Raw genomic sequence first — 21,034 nt, forward strand, 5'->3', positions numbered from 1 at the left:
TTACTTTAAAGCAGGGTATTGTTATCCACCATTATTTCCACCTATCACGTGGCAAGTTCAAACCCAGCAAGTTTTAGCCTGTGACTGACTTAAGCTAAATCTTAATGTAATGTTACCATTACAATTCTTTTTTTTTAAAAAAAGATTTTATTCATTTATTTTTGCCAGAGAGAGAGAGAGAATGCGAGTGCACACGTGCGCTTGAGCCTGGGCGGGGTGGGAGGGAAAGAGGGATAGAGGGAGAAGCAGACTTCCACCCAGCAGGGAGCCCAATATAGGACTTGGTCCCAGGACCCCAGGATCATGACCCTAGCTGAAGGCAGACACTCAACCGACTGAGCTACCCAGGCGCCCCACCATTACAATTCTTCCGACATACTGAGTGATTACTTTGCTTCCACAGATGTGTTTGATCACTAATGTTTAAAACCCTAAATGAGATTTAAACTATATCCATGGTTGAAATTCTTTTTTTTTTTTTTTTACCCTTCTCAAAGCACACAAAGTTGGTCCCTTAGGCTTCTTAATTTGGCTACAGGTTGGCAGTTTTAAAAATTTATTTCTAAAATGGTTCAAGTTACTATCTTCCTAATTTTTTGTTGCTAGTATGTCTTGATTTTTTACCTTTGTCAAGGGACAGAAATCAGGTAAACAGTTTATCTTTAAGAGAGTGGTAGATTTTCTATAGCTAATATGCAAAATTAAAGTGTTTCTTATGGACTTTGTAGCATAATACTTTCATCTGTGCAAGTGGACCAGGTGTTCTAATAATGTCCTTTTTGTATGTTGCTATTTTGGTGAAGAACCATTTCTTTTTCTCTATCAATACCCCCGCCATCCCACACCACTCCACCCCATCCCCCCCCTTTTTAAACTATTTTTTTGCATTATTCTTTTTTTTTTTTTTAAGATTTATTGATTTATTTGAGAGAGAGAGAGAGAGAGGAGGTAGAGGCAGAGGGAGAGGGAGAGGGAGAGAGAGTCCCAAGCAGACTCTCTGCTAGATGGGTAGCCTGACATAGGGCTCAGTCCTCCAACCCTGAGATCAGGACGTGACCTGAAACCAGGAGTTGGTCGCTTAACCCACTGAGCCACTCAGGCGCCCCTCTTTGCATTATTCTTTATCTTAGTTACCATTTTTGCTTTTCCTAAGTCACTAGTAAAAATGTTACAGTTTGACTGTTATATGACATCCAGTTTTAGATAATGGTCCATCTTTCTCATTTATGGCCAACAGTACATTTTTGTTTTTCTTAGTGCAAAAGTATAGAATTCATATTGTGATGCTACTCAGATTCAAATCTATTAGTTTTAGTTTAGTATAACTGTTGTTAGTTTTTGTTTTGTAGAAAATAAGGCAGAAGGTCTTTCACTAGGTAAGTAAAATCCTTTCTCCTTTCCATCAGATCTCATGTCCACCCACCCATATAGATGCCATTCTCTTTTATTTCTGAACACTTTGAACAGAAAGTTTTCTTATCTCCCTGTTTTTTAAGATCAAGTGATCTGAAAGGGTTTTTTTTTTTTTTTTAATGCCTAATTAAAATTCCTGGTAAATTGGCTAAAGCTAGGGGTTGGCAAATTTGTGTGTGTGTGTGGTACCATGTAGTGTTGTTGGCTCTGCGGGCTCATAGTCTGTCCTCAGCTCTGCAACTGTAGGAAGAGCAGCCACACACAATATATAAATGGATATGGCTGTGTTCCAGTAAAATTTGATTTATAAAGATAGAGAGCAAGGCATTGTTTCCTAATTTTTAACTTAAACTTCTTTCTCCTGTTTTTAGTGGCAAAAAAACACGTCATCGCAATCTACAATAATACTTGACATCTTTAGAGAACTTTAATAAAGCTTCTTTTGCCGTTCTCAGGCTACATCATCGTTTTTTCCTGATAAATAGTTTTTCCAAACCTTTATTCACTTTTATTTTTTAAATCCCTATTATAATCCCTCTGCATACTTCAGATCTCTTCCATCTGTATTTTTCGTAATTTTACTAAGTATCTCTTCAAAATGTTTCTGTTCTCTTCATTTATTCAGCAAGTTGTTATTACCACTCTACCAAGCGTTGATCTAAAACGCCATGTACAGTGGAGGGGGAAACAAAACATGGTTCTTAACTTTTTGGAGCTTTTGGTGGGAGAAGCAGACTACAATTAGATTAATGTAAATACATCATTTAAAAATGCTAAGTGCTTCAAACAAGAAAAACTAGGTGTAGAAATGAGTGAACTCACACTTTATAGCAGGTAGTCGAGGAAGAAGTACCTAAAGGGTAAGTAGGAGTTTGGCAGAGTCAGGGAAGCATCTCCCATTGGAAAACACAACATTTGCCGAAACTGAGAAAGGAAAAAGTGGGGCCTGTTTGAAATCTTATGGTAGCTGGCTGCTGGCAGGATGCAAGGAGAAGGGTGAATAAAGGCAAAGGCAGAGTGAGGAGTTAGAAGCTATTTTAATAAGGGAGTGGCATGAGGTGATAAACTTTTTTAAAAAGATGAACTAGGCTTAGCTCTCTAGAGTTATTGCTCTCTGCCAGTCATTCATTCATCCATTCATCTTTCAAATACTAAATGTTTGTTCTCTGCAAGTCAGTGACCTGTAACCTGTGAGGGATACAAAAATGATCCTGCCCTTAAAGGTCTTACAGTCCTGTGGCTTAGTTTCTTGTGTTCTGTTGTTCATCTGTTACTTATTATTCCCTTTAAATGTATTACCTGTTAATATGTGGATCCATTATAGTTAGTGTTTTCTGTTTGTTTTTTTTTAAGCTATCAAATGCTCTTTCTGGATGAATAATTTCATTTGCATCATTTCTTTTGAACTGTACAGTGCAAGTTATTTCTGCTTTGTTTTTGCCTCTGCTTAGAGGTGATATGTTAAGAGAGCAATCGGTTGTAGTAAATGCTGTGATGCTAGGCTTTTTTTAAATGTGTAACTAGAGATTTTATATTCAAAAGAATTATTTTGAGACTAGAAGAAAATATTTGCAAACCATGTATCAGATGAAGGGTTAATATTCAAAATATATAAAGAACTAACAAAACTTAATAGCAGACAAAAAAATCTATTAAAATTTGGGCGGAAGAACTAAAGAGACCTTTTTCTGAAGAGGACATCAAAATGGCCAACAGGCGTGTGAAAAGATGCTCAGGATCCCTAATCATCAGGGAGATGCAAATCAAAACGACAGCGAGATAATGCCTTACCCATTAGAATGGATATCATCAAGAAGACGAGACAAGAGCTGACAAGTATGTGCTTAAAATAGAGGGGGGGAGTCTTTATGCACTGTTAGCGGGAATGTAGAGTAGTCCAAATGTTATGAACAATAATGTGGAGGTTCCTTAAAAAATTAAAATTGATCTACCGTACATACAATTCAGCAGTAACACCTTTGGGTTCATACCCAGAAGAAGTGAAAACAGCATTTTGATGAGTTTACACACACCCATTGTCACAGCATTATTCATAATAGCTAAGATAGGAGAAAAACCCAATGCCCATCATTGGATGAAAGGATAAAAAAGATGTGGTATGCATACACAATGGAATATTATTCAGCCATGACAAAGGATAGTCTGCCATTTGAAACAACCTAGATGGACCTTGAGTGCATTATACTGAGATAAGTCACACAGAGAAAGATAAGTACTGTACGATATTACTTACATGTGGAATCTTTAAAGTCAAATCTGTGAAAACAAAAGAAAACCCAGTAAACCTGATGTGGTATGATGTTGGGGTCCTGGAGTGAACGGTCCAGAAAGAATTCTTGAGACCTCTTCAGTGCAAAGAGGTGTTTTTTTGTTTGTTTGTTTTTTTAAGCACAGACAATACCCATGGGCAGAAAGAGCTGCACTGGGGTTATAAGGAGTGACTGATTATATACTTTTAAGTTGGGAGGGGTTTAAGGATAGGGTGTAAGTCTCTAAGGAATTTGGAAGCAAGGTGTTTTGGATCTTGAGGGGCTAGCTGTTTATAGGAAAAGTCACTACAAGTCTAGTAAAACCTTAGTCATGAGACCCTTCAGATGTTTATCAATGTGCTATATGTTTGGAGGATGATTGCTAACATATATCTTTTTGGGGGGGGGGGTAGAGATAAAGGAAGTTTCCAAAGGGATTTTTGTATGTTGAAGAAGACTTACAGGATCCTGGAAGTTGGGCTAATGTCTAGCTAAGGTTGCCTTTCGCCTCTGGCAAAGTATTAACATTGAGGCAATTGAGTTCCTGGAGGAAGGTCACTATGCCTGTCTCAACTACTTGTCAGTGGGCTACAAAGGAATTTTATTTTTCTTATACATTTATTTTGCCTTTGGTGGTGGTTCCTATAGAATGGGAAGTGGGGGGATGAGATTGATTGTGTTTAAGGGTACAAACTTGAGACGAATAGTAAATAAGCCATAGAGATCCAATACACAGTATAATGAATACAGATAATATTATACTCTAATGATGTTATATAATATTACTTCAGTGGCACAGTACAATATATAAATGTATCAAAGTGACAGGCTGTACACCTTAAATTTATAAAATGTAACATGTCAAGTTGATTAAAATCTGATGATCATACTGCTTGCACAGTTTCAATAATACTTCTAGTAGGTTGTAGGAGTCAGTTGTAACAAAAGGTTATAAATAACTCCTTTCTCTTTTTCAGTTTTTATAAATTATATTGCAGTTGAGGCCTTTTTGGAAAGGATTATTTGAATTCAGCTATTTCCTGTATGTGTGGGGCTACGTGGATCTACTTCACATCTGACGGGAGCCGTTTGCCTATATGGCAGTGTGCGTCAAGGCAGGAACTTCAGGTCTTTAGGCAAGGCAGAGTTTCTAGCTTAGCCTGGGCGCTTTTTATATTTTGGGCTGGATAATTCTTTATTGTTGGGGACTCTCCTGTGAACTGTGAGTTGTAGGGCATTTAGTAGTATCCAGGGCTTTTTGACCACTGGATGCCAATAACACCTCCCACCCTAGTTGTGACAATCAGACATTGCCACATGTTCCCTGGGGGAAGATTCTCCACCCACTTAGTCCATTCTTTTTCACTTTTTCCCCCCCTTTACCCCCTTCCCCCAATTGAACAAATCAAACAATCAAGGACTACAAGGATACCAACCATAGCCTTTTGGTAAGGCATCTGAACAGGAAAGGACTTTAATTGGTTGTCTGGTGTCTTTTCAGCCTAAAGAAAATCAGCCTCTGACTACACAGGTCAAGTTTTACACTTTATATTGATATTTAGTTTATCATTCTGTTCAACTTTTAAAATACGTTTAACCTGTTATGTTTATTTTGCTAATTTTATTGACATTTTCTAGTTATTTTTCCAATGTTAGTAGTGATAGGGGAACAGAAGATGCTACTCCAAAATGTGTCCCCTTGGCATGTGGGTTATTCTGAGCTAAAGACAGTTGAGGACCAATAGACTTTAGGAAGAGCTTTTTACCCTAACTGCCTAAAAGAATTTAAGTAACTTCTTCCTGGGCCAGGCCTTCTATACAGAGTATGGGCTAGGTGCCATAAGTTGGAGCTAGCTTGGCAGGGCCAGTTTGTTCAGATTCCTCTGTGTGTTCCATTGTTTCTGCATAGCATGGCAAACATTTGCTTGCCAAACATTTGCTTTTCCCACCTTCCTGTGAATTGTCTTCCTTTCCTTTGAATCCCCACTCCCTACCCCCAGTTTCCTTAGCTCAGGAGAGCCTAAAAGCCCTAGTTGCCTAGGTGTCTTTGAACCTCTTCTGTCTGTGTGAGGCTCCTGTATGAAAGGAATTTGATTTTGTCCTGTTAATCTTTCTTTTGTCAATTTAATTAATAGACCAGCCAAAAGAATCAGAAGGGTTGAGGGAAAATTTTTCCTCCCCTACAGTTGACCACACAGAGAGTAATTTTACTGCTCGCTCTGGGGCTGCTCCTGCTGAGAGGTCCTGGGACCATTGACAGAATACAAGCAGAAGATAATTCTTACCATGTCAATGTCCCAGATCTCTGCCTGCATGGTCCGGTGGAAACAAGAATGGTGAAAGTCCTCTTTTTCCTTTCCTAAATTTGGATTAGCAGAAGAAAATATTTCTGAAAGTAGTTCCTTATGTAAGGTGACTCTTTTAAAGGTTCGTTATGAGTAGTCTTGGTTTTTGTTGATCATTTTCCTCCCAGAGATGGTCACCGTTTTTCTATGTCCCTCTGTTGTGTTGTTTCTCGTAAGTAGGAAAACCATAAGGTATAACAGAAGCGTAAGCCCCATAAACCTACTTTTTTGAGCCACTGGCCTCACAGACTGGTTCTCATCAAACAGGTGTATGTTTAGACAAACTTTGTTGGGGGTCAACATGTACATAAGGTAAAGGCTTTTGGAAGCCAAACCTGCAAAACTCGGGGGCACGGGTCAAGCATTTAAAGGCTATTAGAGTGCCCACCACCTAACTCTGTGACTCCCATATTAGGATAAGTTGGCACTAGAGCAGGTTAGATTGACACTAGGTCACCCACCAACCTCAAGACGATTTTTCTTTTTAAAGATTTTATTTTATTTATTTGACAGAGATAGAGACAGCCAGCGAGAGAGGGAACACAAGCAGGGGGAGTGGGAGAGGAAGAAGCAGGTCATAGCGGAGGAGCCTGATGTGGGGCTCGATCCCAGAACACTGGGATCACGCCCTGAGCCGAAGGCAGACGCTTAACCGCTGTGCCACCCAGGCGCCCCTCAAGACGATTTTTATGCCATGAGATACTTTGTAAAAAAAAAACAAAAACAAAAACGCACAATCCCCAAAGACGAACATCCCTATTAAGTATTACTCTGTCTCTGAAAGACCCGAGGCTGTTAGTGTACATATAAGAAAAACTAGATGAGGTGTTCCTTTTGTCTTGTTCTGTGTCTTGAGAGCTTGGCTTTGTGACCAGTGAGAATATTCTTCCATCGTTTCTGCCAGCTGGAAGGTGTACATACCAGCATGCCTCTTGGCGACCAGTTGAATAGACTGGGGTTCCAAGACACAGAGTCATAAACAGCACTCCCTTTGTCTGACTGTGCAAGCTGTGAGGGTAATTTGTCATGAGAGGTCCCAGTTCCTAAGAGGCCTTAATCATCTCAACCTATGTTGTTTTGTTACTGCTAGAAAAGTCCCATTCCTGTAGTATCTACCCATTGTCACAGATTGGCATGTCTGTGACCCGAGACACTGTTTTCACTATACCATTTTTACTGTAACAACCTTTGTAGACTCTTTGAATGATCTTGGATCACAGGGGCTGCATCTTCTGTACCCTCTCTCTTGTGTCCATGGTAAAGATTGATTCTAAGTGTGGAAAGTTGCCTCTGGGTCTTTCCCCGAAAAGGCTTACTGGTTTGAGTTGCTATTAAGATTAGTATAAGATACCTCATGTCAATAGCCAGACAATAGATCCTTTATAATAAAAAAATATATAATTGGTTATATTTAAAAGGAAAAAATTTTAGAGAGCTCTCATCTTAAACAGTTGTCTTTTTGGTGCCTATGGAAAGACCAGATTTAAAAAGCGGGACCCACAGGAATATAATAGCCTTAGGGACTCCCTAACAAGAGGAAAGAAGAGAAATGAGAACAAAAATTAAAGTCCACATCCCATATAAATTTCACATCTTGAATTCCAGCCCCATCTCCTCAGCAAATTCCCTTAACTTCCCAAATTTTCCTGTCGTCCGCTCAAAATTCCTTAAACACCCAGCTACCTGTATTTTTACTAAAAGATTTATGTAGAGCTTTCCAGCCTCATCTGCAAGCCCAGAGTGTATTGGTTACTAGTGTAAATGCTGCCGGCTAGGAAGTAAATTTAAACACCAACACCTCTAATGGGTTTTAGGCCTCCCTTTACTATTTCTTAAAATTCCTCCTACTTCACAGGGCTCTGTGATCTGCCCCTGCCAGCTTCTGGCCTTCCTATGCAGTGTCTCTTGAGGATGTGTGTGGACTGGACCCCCCTGGTGTCCCAGGAACACCAGCAAATCTTTTACATGATAAAACCCTCTTACCTCTACTTTCAGAAGATTTAGCAAATTTAGAGAACAGAAAGATTAGTGGCCATTCACAACCCCACTAGGGGAGACCTCCATTAGCTGCAAAAGGGTATTCTCCCCACCCATAGTTGTGCTGTAGTTAACTGACAAGCCAGATGGGTGCCTGGGGAAAAATCCGCCTCTCTGAGGAAACAGATAACCAGAGTATCTCTTAGACTGTCCTACAAATGATCAGCTGACAGCCTAAAGGCTGATGTTCAGGGTCTCATAGAAGCAACAGTAGAGGCTTTTTTCCGCTAAGATGAATTGGTCCAAGGTTGAATTGTGCAATCCAGAAGAAGGCCTTTGTGTTTTAAAACATTACAGAAACTTTACCAAGATATATTGCACTAAACCCTGAAGCTGTAGATACAGCAATCTTTAGGTTTCTATCTTAGTTGGAAATCTTTTCCTTGATATAAGTCCTTATCTTACAGATCTTTGCAAAACTAGAAATGAAGCCCTGGAAACAATTACCATCCCCAAAATCTTCCCTATAAATCTTAAAATGCTGGTAGATATTGTAAAAGATTCGGACATTGAAGATAGAATTGTCCTGCACTTCGGAAAAGAAAAATTTAAATAGCAATCACCCTAAATTTCTGATAAATCCTAGGCAAATACGACCCAAAAGCTCCATTTTGAAGAAAACTTGGATACTTAGTGGGTTTGTGATGTAAATTTTCTACAGCCACATACTCTAAGATCCATTGTTTGAAAAGCAAACTTCAGGGAGAAGTTTTTTTTGTTTTTTGTTTTTTGTTTTTTTTTTTTTTTTAATATCCGAGGGAGTAAACAAAGGAACTATTTGGAAATAAAGCTAATAAAAAATCATTTTTAAGTATCATCTCCATAAATACTGAAGAGCTTTAGTCATCTGAGCAGGTGAATTTAACTTATTCCAACTGTCAAAACAAAATTTGGATCCAACTGCTCTTTTATAAACTAGTGAGTTTTGCATTATCATACCCATCTCATGGCTAAAATTTTAGAACAAAAACTGTGAGGGCTGTTTGCAGGGGGGTGTGTGTGTGTTAGATCTGTAATCTTATTCTGCCTCTGGATAGTATTGCTAAAATCATAAAAAGAGCTCTACTTAATTGGCCTAAAAACAAACGGTCCATATAAATGGATTAAATCTTAAAATTCTCGGAAATACATCAGACTAATGCAAATGCCTTTTAGGTCCACATAATCTGGGGAAGTATTTAGTATTAAAGCTAGTTTAAGTTCATTGGTTTAATTACAATAAACATGTCTTTAAAATTACCAACATTGAATATAATGCAGACCTACAACTTTTACTCTACCCAAGTTTGTTAGTGAAATAAGTTCATGTTATCTCTTTTTTTTTTTTAATGATTTTTTATTATATTATGTTAGTCACCATACAGTACATCCCCGGTTTATCTCTTAAACAAATTCGTGAGCAAGAAAAATAGGTTGGGATGATGGCTGGCTTTGTCCAATGTCTTACGACATTTCCATGGGTAATCTAAATATAATTGTTGGGAGCAAGTGATTTAGGTAGATGTAAGTGGGATAAGAGTTTTTAGGTGAATTTTTTCTACGATAATTATGTTTTATGGTATGTGTGCTTAAACAGCTTTCCAAATCTCTTTGGTAACTTCTTAAAACCCTTAGAGTTTTGCTAAGTCAAGTTAAATGACAGAAATTCATTGAATACCTAGATCATTTCTAAATTGATGAAATAGTGAAACATAAATTACTGTATAAAGGTTTATCCACTTCAGGTTCCCTTTTATAGGGTAACTAAAGATAATCTGATGTGTTAGTAAACTTGTCTTTTGTCTCTTTGGCAAGTTTATGAGTAACAATATACTTCTAGATATTGTAGAATGTATTCAAAATTTGTTGGTAATAGCACAATTGTCTACTTCCTAATTTTCACTAGAAATTGAGTTTTCTGAGGGTTAAGAATTTTAATGTATGTGATTAAGACTACTAGAAATAATAGGGGAAATAACTGCATGCAAGGAAAATAAGTTGAGTTTTTGACTAAGAGAAAGCATGAGGTATGGAGATGTGTTTTTGGTAAGGGGAAACAAATAATTTTGTCTTGTTTCATAATTGAAGGAGAGAGAATTTTACCTTGTGTGGTCAAATTGGCTAGAATTAAATGAATTATTATCGTTTTTTAAAAATAACCTTTGATATCAGTAATGTACTTATGTTTAAGTAAAACCAGAAGTATTCTTTGATCTGCAAAAAGGACAGTTTTCTTGGAAGATCTGTTTGCTTTTGATAATGTAAAAGGTTTTTCTTCACCTTTTAAAAAATCTGCTTAGAAAACAAAGATTCTCTGTATTGGCAAAATAATTTCTTATGTTGTCGTTGTCAAGTCTTTGATTACTTAAGAAAACAGTCTCCTCTTAAAAGAGCTAAGGTTTTGTTTTGTTTTGTTTTTTCCCAGCTAAATTTCTGTATTTGAGTGTAAAGTTTTTGTCACTTTTGTGAAATTATTTCACAGTGGCTCATGATCCTGTTTGACCAAGTCTTGTAAAATCTTTTGATATTCTTGATTTCCCAAAATTAAATTCTAAATGAAGTCTTTTTTTACTTCGAATTAAATTTGGGATTTTGCAGGGGGTGTCTGGAATATTATAAAAGATATGTTCTCCCTCGTCAAATGAGCAATTCTAAACTAATTAGGTTTAAATCACATGGGAAACATTGTCAAATAAGAAATAATACTTAAGCCTTCTTTATGTTGTATTTGTATAGGTGTATATAAGTGTTCCAAAAATAATAGAAAATTCCCAGATATCTGATATGTCCTGGTATAATGTTATCACTTGTAATTCTAGCTATCATCTTAAGATGTATGCTATGGAAATAACCAAATTTTCTTGTTAATTGCATTGTAATGAACTCAGCAGACCCTTAACCACAACCATTTTTGAGTCTGTTATTTACAGAGAGTTACTGTTCTACTCTGTTGCCTTTGTGAATACATTTCATCCTCAGATTCATGAAAGGACTGTGACAAATACTCTAGAATACGTGTTTCTGATCATTTTAAGATCATACCATTGGGTAAGAATTTACAGAACTCTGATGGAGAAACATAGCTTCATAAAACTGCAAATTTAAGATTAAGATCAACAAGAATTAATTTTATTGGACTTAATGAACTAATGAAAATGATCATAATTTTTATGACTTTTTGTTTGCAACATTGCTGGGTCAAGTGTTATGTTTTTCCACTTTTAAGAAAACTTTACAACAAATTGGTAAAGTGTACTATCCTTTGTTAACAAAGATGAAACGCGTACTTTTTCTCCCTACCTGATCTCTCTGGAAGTCAGAAGCTTCTTAGTGTTCTTATTTTCATGGCAGTATAGCTATTTGCATAAGTTCAATAAGAATCTGTTCTCCTTGTAACAGGACACAATTGGAAACGTTGGTTGTGTTGCCAAAACTTTGGCTGGAATGTCATATTTGAGAATGTGCATAGAATCAGATATGACCAGACAGCTTTAAGGAACTAAAGCTGACTTCATGGAGCCATTAAATCCCCTTGGAAAAACAGCCTGGTACCTTGCTTTCAGGGTTCCCAGCAGCCTTACCAGGTAAACAAAGTCACTTCCTGGCAGGCTCAGAAACCTGGATATTTTGGAGACCTCAAGAAAAGAGGAATTTATCACATCTATAGGTAGAACAGTCTGATGGCAGGACCTTGGCTTGGCTTCCTAGTCTCAAGATCTTCTAAAAATTCAATCTAAGGGGTGCCTGTTTGGCTCAGTTGGAAGATCATGTATTCTTGATCTCAGGGTCATGAGTTCAAGCGGCACATTGGGTGAGGAGATTACTAAAGAAAAGTACACAAAACTTTAAAAAAATAAATCAAATTCAACCTGAGATTCTTTATGAAAAGTTCCAACAAAGCAGATTTAAAAGAGCCTGTATGATCAGTAACTATTCTTGCTGCGCTTATGTAAATAATCAGGCCAAATTTAGTGAAACTAGACTTCATTTTCAAATGACTTAGTCTTATTGTGATTATATTTGACTAAATGGAGGTGACTGTAGAGAGAAAAATTGTTTCAGTAATACACTTTTATGGATATCAAATTCTATTGCTGTGAATTGTCTTTGAGGTCTTGTTTTCTGCCTGTAAACTGGACTAGATCCTGAATTGTAGTTCCTCCAGTATTTGGCTATTAACTGTCCAAACTGACACTTATAAATTTTCTCCCACCTTTCGGAATTGGAAACTCTGAGAACTGAAACTGCCCTTTTCCTGAAGCTGTGCAAGCAAAAGGTGGACAGCTTGATATAAACTTCAGAGAAATTACCACAGCAGCTCGTGCATGGACTGTCTTCATGCCTGTTGCTGGGTGGTCACTCAGAAAACTCACCAGAAGACATGGAAACTGCAAACCATGAAAATCTTTCAGACTGCCACTGCCTGCCCTCATTACATCTGAAGATGTTTTGAGCCAGACATCTAGAAATCTTGACTGGCTGCCTTCAGAACTAAGAGATTTGTATTATAGTCTGTCCCAACCATTAGCATCTGCTATTCTTTTGCTTTTGTAGAAATAACTCGTAGTAAATTCCTGATATTTTGTACAATGTAGACCTAGTTTTGGGAGCCCACCAGCATCACTACCTCCTGAAATGAGACACAACTCTTCTAACTGAACTGACCAGTTCTCAGGACTAAGATGCCGGGTCAATCTACCACCTCAACTTCTAGAATGTGAAACTTCTTGGGAAGTTTCAAAGGCAGAACTGAAGGGGAGCAGAATATGCCACCCCAGAATGTGCAACTTTAACATGTGGGTTATTTTGAGCTGAAAACAATCAAGACTCAAAAGACTCAGGAAGAACTTTTCATTACTCCCTTAACTGCCTAAAAGAATTTAGGTAGAGGGACTGGTCCAGGAAGAGAGCTATCACCAGAGATAACTACAAAGTGTATAAGATAGATGCAGTAAGCTAGGGCAAGGTTGGCAGAGCCTGTTTGTTCAGATTCCTCTCTGTGTTCCATTGTCTCTGCATAGCATGTCAAATACTTGTTTATCAAACATGTGCTTTTCCCATCTTCCTGAAAATTGTCTTCCTTTCCTTCGAAGCCCCAGACCCCCGCCCCCATTCTGCTTAACTCAGGATGGCATACAAACCTCAGTTACCTGTCTTTGAACCTTTTGTGTCTATGAGGCTCCCATATGAAAGGAATTAAATTTGTTTTTCTCCTGTTAATCTGTCCTATGTCAATTTAATTAATAGACCAGCCACAAGAATCTGGAAGGGTAGAGGAAAAATTTTTTCTCCCCTACATAGTGACTCCGCTGTATTGTATAATATCACAACTTTTTTCTCCTGTTTTAATTTCAGCTCTTGTAGTGTCTTGCTGATTGGTCTTATTTATTCTTTATATTCCACTTTATCATCCATTCTGTTACTTACGCAGAGAGTATCATTGGAGAATTCATAACATCGAATAGATTATTTTACATGGCAAATAGTCGTTCCAGTTTTTCATTACTCTCAGTTCTTTTGTATATTTATGCATCTCCATATTATTGGAGAACTTGAGGTTTTTGGAAAAAGATTTGAGGCTCTTGGTGTTATTTAAAATTATAGTTCCTTCCCCCCACTTCCTATAATAGAGTGGGTACAAACTTCTAAGGAAGTCTTTATACATTCTCTTGTCGTAAATTTTCCTTTTCTTTACATTTATTCCTCCTCTGCAGTGATAGGATTCATGGATGTTGTCAGGGGAAGGGGTCTAATTTCTTTCTTCCTGTCAGCTCAAATCAAATAACATACGTGTCCATTAAAAAAACCCAAGTACTGCTTCGCCAAAGGCACAACCCTATTGTGGGAAAATACCTTTAACATTAGTCAGAAAATATAGTGATAAAAATCCCATACCTATCTATTCATTTATTATCTCTCTATTCATGTGTGTATATATCTAATTTCAAGATTTTTCTTTAAAATAATAAAAAGAAATGATTGTTTCAAATGTGAGAACATATCCCATAAAATTTTTTTTTCTTAAAAGGCAAGGAATAAGAGTATTAACCGTTTTGGGGGATTTAAAATTATGTGGATGAATCTTACTGGTGTAGGAATCATTATTCGAATGAATAAAACCCATGCAGAAAATATTCTGTAGACAGAACTTTTATAGGGTATAGCAGTAACTGTTTACTTCTCTCGTTTTGTACAGACTTTTCTTCGCAGGAATTAGAGATTTTCATTTGTTCCTTTTCCTCTTCCTGGCTTCAAATGTTTGTTGCAGAGGCAGTCTTTAAAAAGTTGTGTTTACAGAGTTCCATCAGTGTTTCTTCTGAGCCACTTTCTCTTCAGAAAATGGTAAGACCACTCTATTCTTTTACTTGCCAAGAAGTGCGTTCATAAATTCAACTTTAAAATGTTTTTTGTTATTTCTAATAATTGGACGGAGCTTGTTAACCTTAAATCTTTCAGGCTTATAGAAATCTATATGATCTTTCAAATCTATGTAAGAGTGGGTATTTTTCAACCTCAAAAATGAAGTGTGATTAGTGATAAAAATTTTAATTCTTATTTGAGAGTAATTAAGGATTGATAACAGAAAAATAATACAGAAACCTTTGTTTCCTAATCATTTGCCATAGTACATAAGGTAATTATTTTGAAAAGACCTAGATCCAAAAAATTTTTATGTAGTATTTAATGGTAATTTAAAAAACAAAATTTGTAAACGACGCCAAAGGTTATTCCTTTTTATCATATACACACACACACACACACACACACACACACACGTAAGCTGCATTTGAGTCAAGATTTTCCAGTTTTATCTTGGCTATCTTTAATATCTGCTCTCTTCAGCAGTTTCTTCAACAAATGAGAAATACCCTTGTTTATTGGTCGGATTGGGAAAACACTGTTGTACAGCAGTCCTTGTCCTTCACGACTTTTGCTCTTCTTATTCCACTTATTCCAGAGTTGTTTTCTGTCGAAGGAAGGCATTACCAAATGGAAATGACCAAATACCGGTTATACATAAACCATAAATATTTAAAATATGCAAATGAACCATAACAAGTTGGGCATTAGACTAATCCAAATGAGAACTTTGCTAAAAGGGTATCAAAAGTGAATCTGAAAAAATGATTATTTTCAAGAAGATATTTTTCTTTTTTTGTCTGTCATGTAAATGACCTGGAACTAGGAGCTTTCTTATTATTTTATCATGTTCAAATGAGAAAGGATAGCAACCATAGTGATAAAACCAAGAAAATATAACTAAATTTAATGGTGAAATGAGTCAGGTAATTTCTTTTGACTACTTTCCAGCTCTTTGTAGTTGAGAAAGCAATATAATACTATTTTGCAACAGGTATATTCCTATTTGCCAGCTTTGGGGAAGACTGGTGTGCATGGGACTGGAAAGATGCAGATACCAAAGAAAATAGGACAGCGGCCTTGCCTTGAATCTCAGAGAGCCTTATTGATGCTGAACGGTGCAAAACAGAAACAAGTTGAAGGGCTGCCAGAGTTACCGTAAGTGATGCTTATATATCAACTTTTGTTTTGTTTTTCGGTTTTGGTTTTGGGTTGTTTTTGTTTTTGTTTTTAGTATAGCCCTTTTTTGGACACATTCCTTAAACTTTATACTTATCTCTAATGTTGTCTGAATTATACTGAGTAGCACAAAACTGGGTTTGAGATGTATAAAAAAATACATATGATCAACATTATTGCTTTCATTCAAGGTACACGTTTTCTTGGTGTTAAGATCAAGTGCTTTCCAAAAGAAATACAACTGTTTTTCAAATTTTTTCACACTATTTTTGCCTGTGTTTTAAATTACTATTACTATGTAGTAAAGATTGGATTTCAGAATCCGCAGGCATGTAAGATACTCTGAATTGTTACAATAGCTTCCCCCACATGGCGAAACCTTTTCTAAAAGTATGCCCAAAAAATTCAGAAAACCTTAAAAATGTTTTTAGGAAGAGTAGGATCAGAATATGAAAGTAAGAAGGGGCAGCAGGAGCCTGCGTTTTGCTTTTTTCTCTTTGCCAAATGTAGTTTACTTGGGCTCTTCCTCTACGTGACATTCCATATTCATAAACTTTTCAGTGGGCAGTTGGGGGTATGAGCTTAATAAAAATGAATGCATAAGAATTTGTTTCTGCATATTTGGAATAAATATAAAAAACAAGGAATAAAGATTTGAATGAATAAGGGGGTTTAAATGAACAGGAGGCTAGATTTTAAAAAGTACTCACTATGTAATGTAGACTGCCATGCCTTGGTGAAAAACAAGCTTTCATTTTTTTCTTACTTTATTTTCAGAGAGCTGAACCTTGCTAAATGTTCCTCATCGTTAAAAAGATTGAAAAAGAAGTCAGAAGGAGAATTATCATGTTCCAAGGAGAATTGCCCCTCTTTAGTTACAAAGATGAATTTTCACAAGACTAATCTAAAAGGTATTCCAAGTATCTTGAGTTAATTTATGCTCGAACTTCTCATGGCTGTAGTCAGTATTTGCAAGCACTGGCCCTGATGAATCCTTGAACTTGACTAGGTCCAGAAAATACCTTCTTAGATAGCATCTGATTTTTTTTTTTGAACTGTCATGTATGCAGAGAATGTGATTGTTTAATACTCAGTATAATAGAATATTTCCTCCCCTTCCTTTCTCCCCCTCCTCTCCAGATATTAGCTCATATTGAGCTCATTCCAGACTTGCCCGCCTTACTTTTCTATTCCACCTCAACCTGTGCAGCTTGGGATTAGAGTCTTTTGATTTGAAAGTATAATTCAGTCTTCATCTCTTTCAGTCCTAGACATTTTGTGAACAAAGAATGAGGAGTAGGCTATGTTACATAGCTGTGTTAAGCATATGGACTCTTTTCTCCCAGGCATTGAGCCCAGACTATGAAATGTGTTTGGCTTTTGGTTCTAACTATACTGGAACCTAAGTACCTAAAGGATGGAGTAACAAGAGTAGTGCAGTAATAATTCACTTCAGCACCTCTTTTACTTAGTGACCTCTTAACTCACAAATATAAGTTACCTTCCACAAGTCTATATCTGGCCGAAGGAAATTGCTGAGTCTCCTGTTAATGAGCTGTATTGCTCTTTTAATACAAAAATTATCATTAGGACACCAAATGTAAACAGTAAGAGTGAAGCCCTTCTAATCTCTCAACATGATAAAAGTTCATAATTGCATTTGACGAATTCAAAATAGCTGCCCATTTAGCCCAAACTGTGAAAAATGTATTAAAGTAGAACTCTGATATTAACTACACAAACAATGTCCTTTTTCTTTGTTTATTGTGTCAGAAAGTACAATGAATATGAATGACTTTAGTCTGAACAGCAGAGGGATCTGGGAGGGAGGAAGAGAACTGAGAAATAGTAGAGAAAAAACTTCAAAAGCTTTTCCTTGCATGTAAAAGAAATGTTTTGGGAGAAGTTACAGAGATAATCTATGAAATTGAGCACTGTTGTGAAAATGTGCTACTTAGTATTTAATAGCAAGAAAGGGTTTGATTCAGTATTTCATTTGTTTTCTCAGCAATTGCTTATTATAAGTTTTTTTAATTCCCTTTACATCAAATTATCACTTACATCTTATTAATCTTGGTTACAACAGAGATGGATATAGACCCTTTTAGCCAGCAGGCACTAATTGCATCCCTCCTAGAAAAAACTTTACCATTTCATTTGTCACTCTTATTCAGCTTTAAATGGTACTAGGGCTTTCTCTCTCTCTCTCTCTCTCTCTCTCTCTCTCTCTGTGTGTGTGTTTATATTAAGATTCCCCCATTTCTCCTTCTCTGCGCTGCTGTAGCCAAGCCAGACAGCCTATTGAGAAGCAGCAAACCATCTGTTAATGGATTTGAAGTTCTGAATTATACTTGAGTGTGTAGAGGCACTCGTGCTTAGCCAGAAACATTCATTTGAATTAAGCTATAAATGCTGTATAAAAAAGAGCCATACATTTAACGTAGGTTCATGAATAAATTTAAGAGAGGGCAATTGCACTCTAAACTTTTATTGCTGCAAAACCCAGTATTTTTGGTGTTCTCTGATCATTTGGGGCTTTTATAGTGGGATTGAAGCTTTAAACCTTGAGCTAGGGGGAGACAATGCCTGTATTAAACCTTTTGCAGTAGAATTTCATTGCTGAATTGCTGATAGAACAGAAGCTCTATGGATTGGTGGGTATCCTCCCCCCCTTTTTTTTAATGCGAGAGATATTTAAACCAGTCAAAAGGAAAACTCAATAAATAATTTTCTGGCATGTGGCCAGATCTCCTAGTTCATGCCCTTTGATTATTTTCTTTAGTTGATATCGTGTCTTCTCTGGAATAATCTATTAATTTTTTATGGCAGGAGAAACAGCCCTCCATAGAGCTTGCATAAATAACCAAGTGGAGAAATTGATTCTTCTTCTCTCTTTGCCAGGAATAGACATCAATGTTAAAGGTAAGTTCTATATTTTTGTAGTCTGATCTAGTGTCTTAATGTTTGTGGTATTAAATAGTGTTCTGTCAACATTAAGAAAAATCATTTAAGTATATTTACCTAACATATCTTTAAAATATTACCAGTCACAAAACCAAGAAATTCATCATATATTGATTTATAACTAATAGCACAGAAACATTTTTTGTCCGTATTTTGACAGATCTCAAAATCATTATTTTTAAATTGTTTTATTTTTCTTACAATTAAAAATATGACTACACCTTAGGCATTCTTATCAAAACATGTTATTTCTATATGAAGCACCTAGAAAGTCACACTGATAGAGGGAGCAGAATATCAATACTTTGCCACCAAAAGTCCTACTTTTGCTGTTTTAAAACTTGCCTTGATTTCTAATTTAGACAATGCTGGCTGGACGCCTTTGCATGAAGCCTGTAACTATGGCAACACAGTGTGTGTCCAGGAAATTTTGCAACGTTGTCCAGAGGTAGATCTGCTCACTCAAGTGGACGGGGTGACTCCTTTGCATGATGCGCTGTCAAACGGACATGTGGAAATTGGCAAGCTGCTGCTCCAGCGGGGGGGTGAGTGCGTTTATGCTAAGCGGGTTTTGATAAATTATCCAGTTTTTCGATGAATTCCCTCAGAGGTGGATAGCATTTTATGTTTGAGATGTGTAAGGAAAAATGCCTTTATTTCATATTAGTGAAAAAGATAAAAAGTCTCCCGGAATGAAATCACCTTTTATTTAATAGGGATACCTTTTCGTGATATGTAAATATTTGTTTATTTTTATTAACTATAAAGCCTATTTCGCTTTGTGTATGAGAGTATATTTTGAATTGAGTGCGTTGGTTTTAAATATTAACCCTTTTACTTTAAGCGTGTAATGTCTTTGTGAACCAGCCATTTCTGAAAGCTTATTAATAAATGAATGTAAAGAGTTCCATTGTGGTTACTTGGGTTTTCCATTCTTGTTTCATTTCTTGTATATAACTGTTAACTTGATTAATCTTTTTTGTTTTTTAATGAGTCATTTCTTTACAGACTTCAAAAAGAAACATATCCTAGAATATCTTTTCTTCATTCACATTTTGCACTCAATTAAGTTACAGTGGAAAGATTTTTTTCAAATGGTGGTAACTGTTGTGCAGGGGTTTTGTGATGGAGATAACTTGAGCTTAATATTCATCTGCTGCTTTTTCTAATTTTGATCTCTGCATTTCAGAAAGCACCCCCACTCCCCTCTTCAGTGACATTCTTCTTACATGTGAACTGAATAATATAAATTTTATGCTAAATTTTGCTGATAACTGATTTGTGTTTTAAAAGAGAAACAAAGGAAAAGTGATGACTAGTTTATAGTGCAGAAATAAAAATTTGTAAATTTCCTATTACTTTCATTTATGCGGATTTTAACTGGAAATTTAAAATTATTTTCTCGTGTAATTAAGGCTATTTCATTCTGCATGAAAATAAAATGTGTATTTTCTTTAGATCTCCCCCCTCCCCCCCCCCAAGTATATACATATGTGAAAGGTTGTATAGCTTGGGAGCCTAACCATTTTGGTTATTTATAGTCTTCTCCTGCCCCCTAAAGGCCTTAGTGTGTCTGTTTTACTGACACCGTTTCCTAATCAATATATTTTTCAGTTCTTCCACTTTTTTTAGTATTATATGTTTACTAAACCATGATGTTCTATCTCCTCTAAGTGTTTTATTTTTCTACTCAATCATGTATGTGACATTCAAGCCAATATTTGGCCTTGCTTCAAATGATGTAAGCAGTACGAGAGCCATTACTGTATTAAGTCCAACTCTTTAGAAAGAGCATGGGATTATACTGACTAAAGTGAATTTTTCCAGGGCTCTTGTTGAAAAATAACACGTGTATGAGTTCATTGTCGTAAGAGAAGAAACCTACTTGTAGTTGAATTTGCCGAGGTCCTTTGGCAGTTGTACAGACTAAGCTTTGCCTTAGTCATATCCTGAGTTTGGACCTATCAAATGGTTTAACACCAGCGTTATATTAACTACATCACATCTTCTCTGTGACTTACTCAGTCTTGAAAGAATTTCAGAAGTTTATTTATGTCTCTAAAACCTTTGTTTACTTTTGATATCTTGTCCATAGTTTGGGATTTTTTTTTTTTTTAAGAAGAGTCACTTGGTGCAATATTTTGAAATATAATGAAAAGAGACCTAATTTTGATTTAGAATTTTCTTTTTCCCGTAAAATTGAATTACATATTATCAGCGGTTGATCTTTGATATTAAACACATTTTATAAACTAGGCCATTACATATGTGTCATCAGATTCATCATTAGGAGTTTTTGCAGCTATGATGTGTTCTCTGACTGTACGCTCTTACGTCGCATGTAGGATCTTCTGATTATGTCTTCTAGGACTAAAACCTTACATCTCTTATAACATCTTTATGGCAGAGTGCATAAATAATGACAGGACTTGACGGACAGAGGGACACGAAGTACTCGGTGCTACGTGACCAAATACTAAGTCATGT

At 36.4% G+C, this 21,034-nt stretch overlaps 1 protein-coding gene across 3 annotated transcripts in view; it reads left to right on the forward strand.

Moving 5' to 3' along the window:
• The window catches only part of SLF1 (SMC5-SMC6 complex localization factor 1), a 71,103-nt gene that overhangs the window by 48,412 nt on the left and 1,657 nt on the right, over positions 1–21,034 (forward strand). For all 3 annotated transcript variants that reach the window (XM_026498608.4, XM_048220971.2, XM_057307501.1), the window contains 5 exons: positions 14,241–14,386; positions 15,399–15,562; positions 16,361–16,494; positions 18,413–18,505; positions 18,910–19,092. In XM_026498608.4, coding sequence (XP_026354393.2) covers positions 14,241–14,386; positions 15,399–15,562; positions 16,361–16,494; positions 18,413–18,505; positions 18,910–19,092 — 720 coding nt within the window. The remainder of the gene's footprint in view (positions 1–14,240; positions 14,387–15,398; positions 15,563–16,360; positions 16,495–18,412; positions 18,506–18,909; positions 19,093–21,034) is intronic.

The sequence above is a fragment of the Ursus arctos genome, unplaced genomic scaffold (genome assembly GCF_023065955.2).
Source record: "Ursus arctos isolate Adak ecotype North America unplaced genomic scaffold, UrsArc2.0 scaffold_5, whole genome shotgun sequence".
NCBI classification, from domain to species: domain Eukaryota; kingdom Metazoa; phylum Chordata; class Mammalia; order Carnivora; family Ursidae; genus Ursus; species Ursus arctos.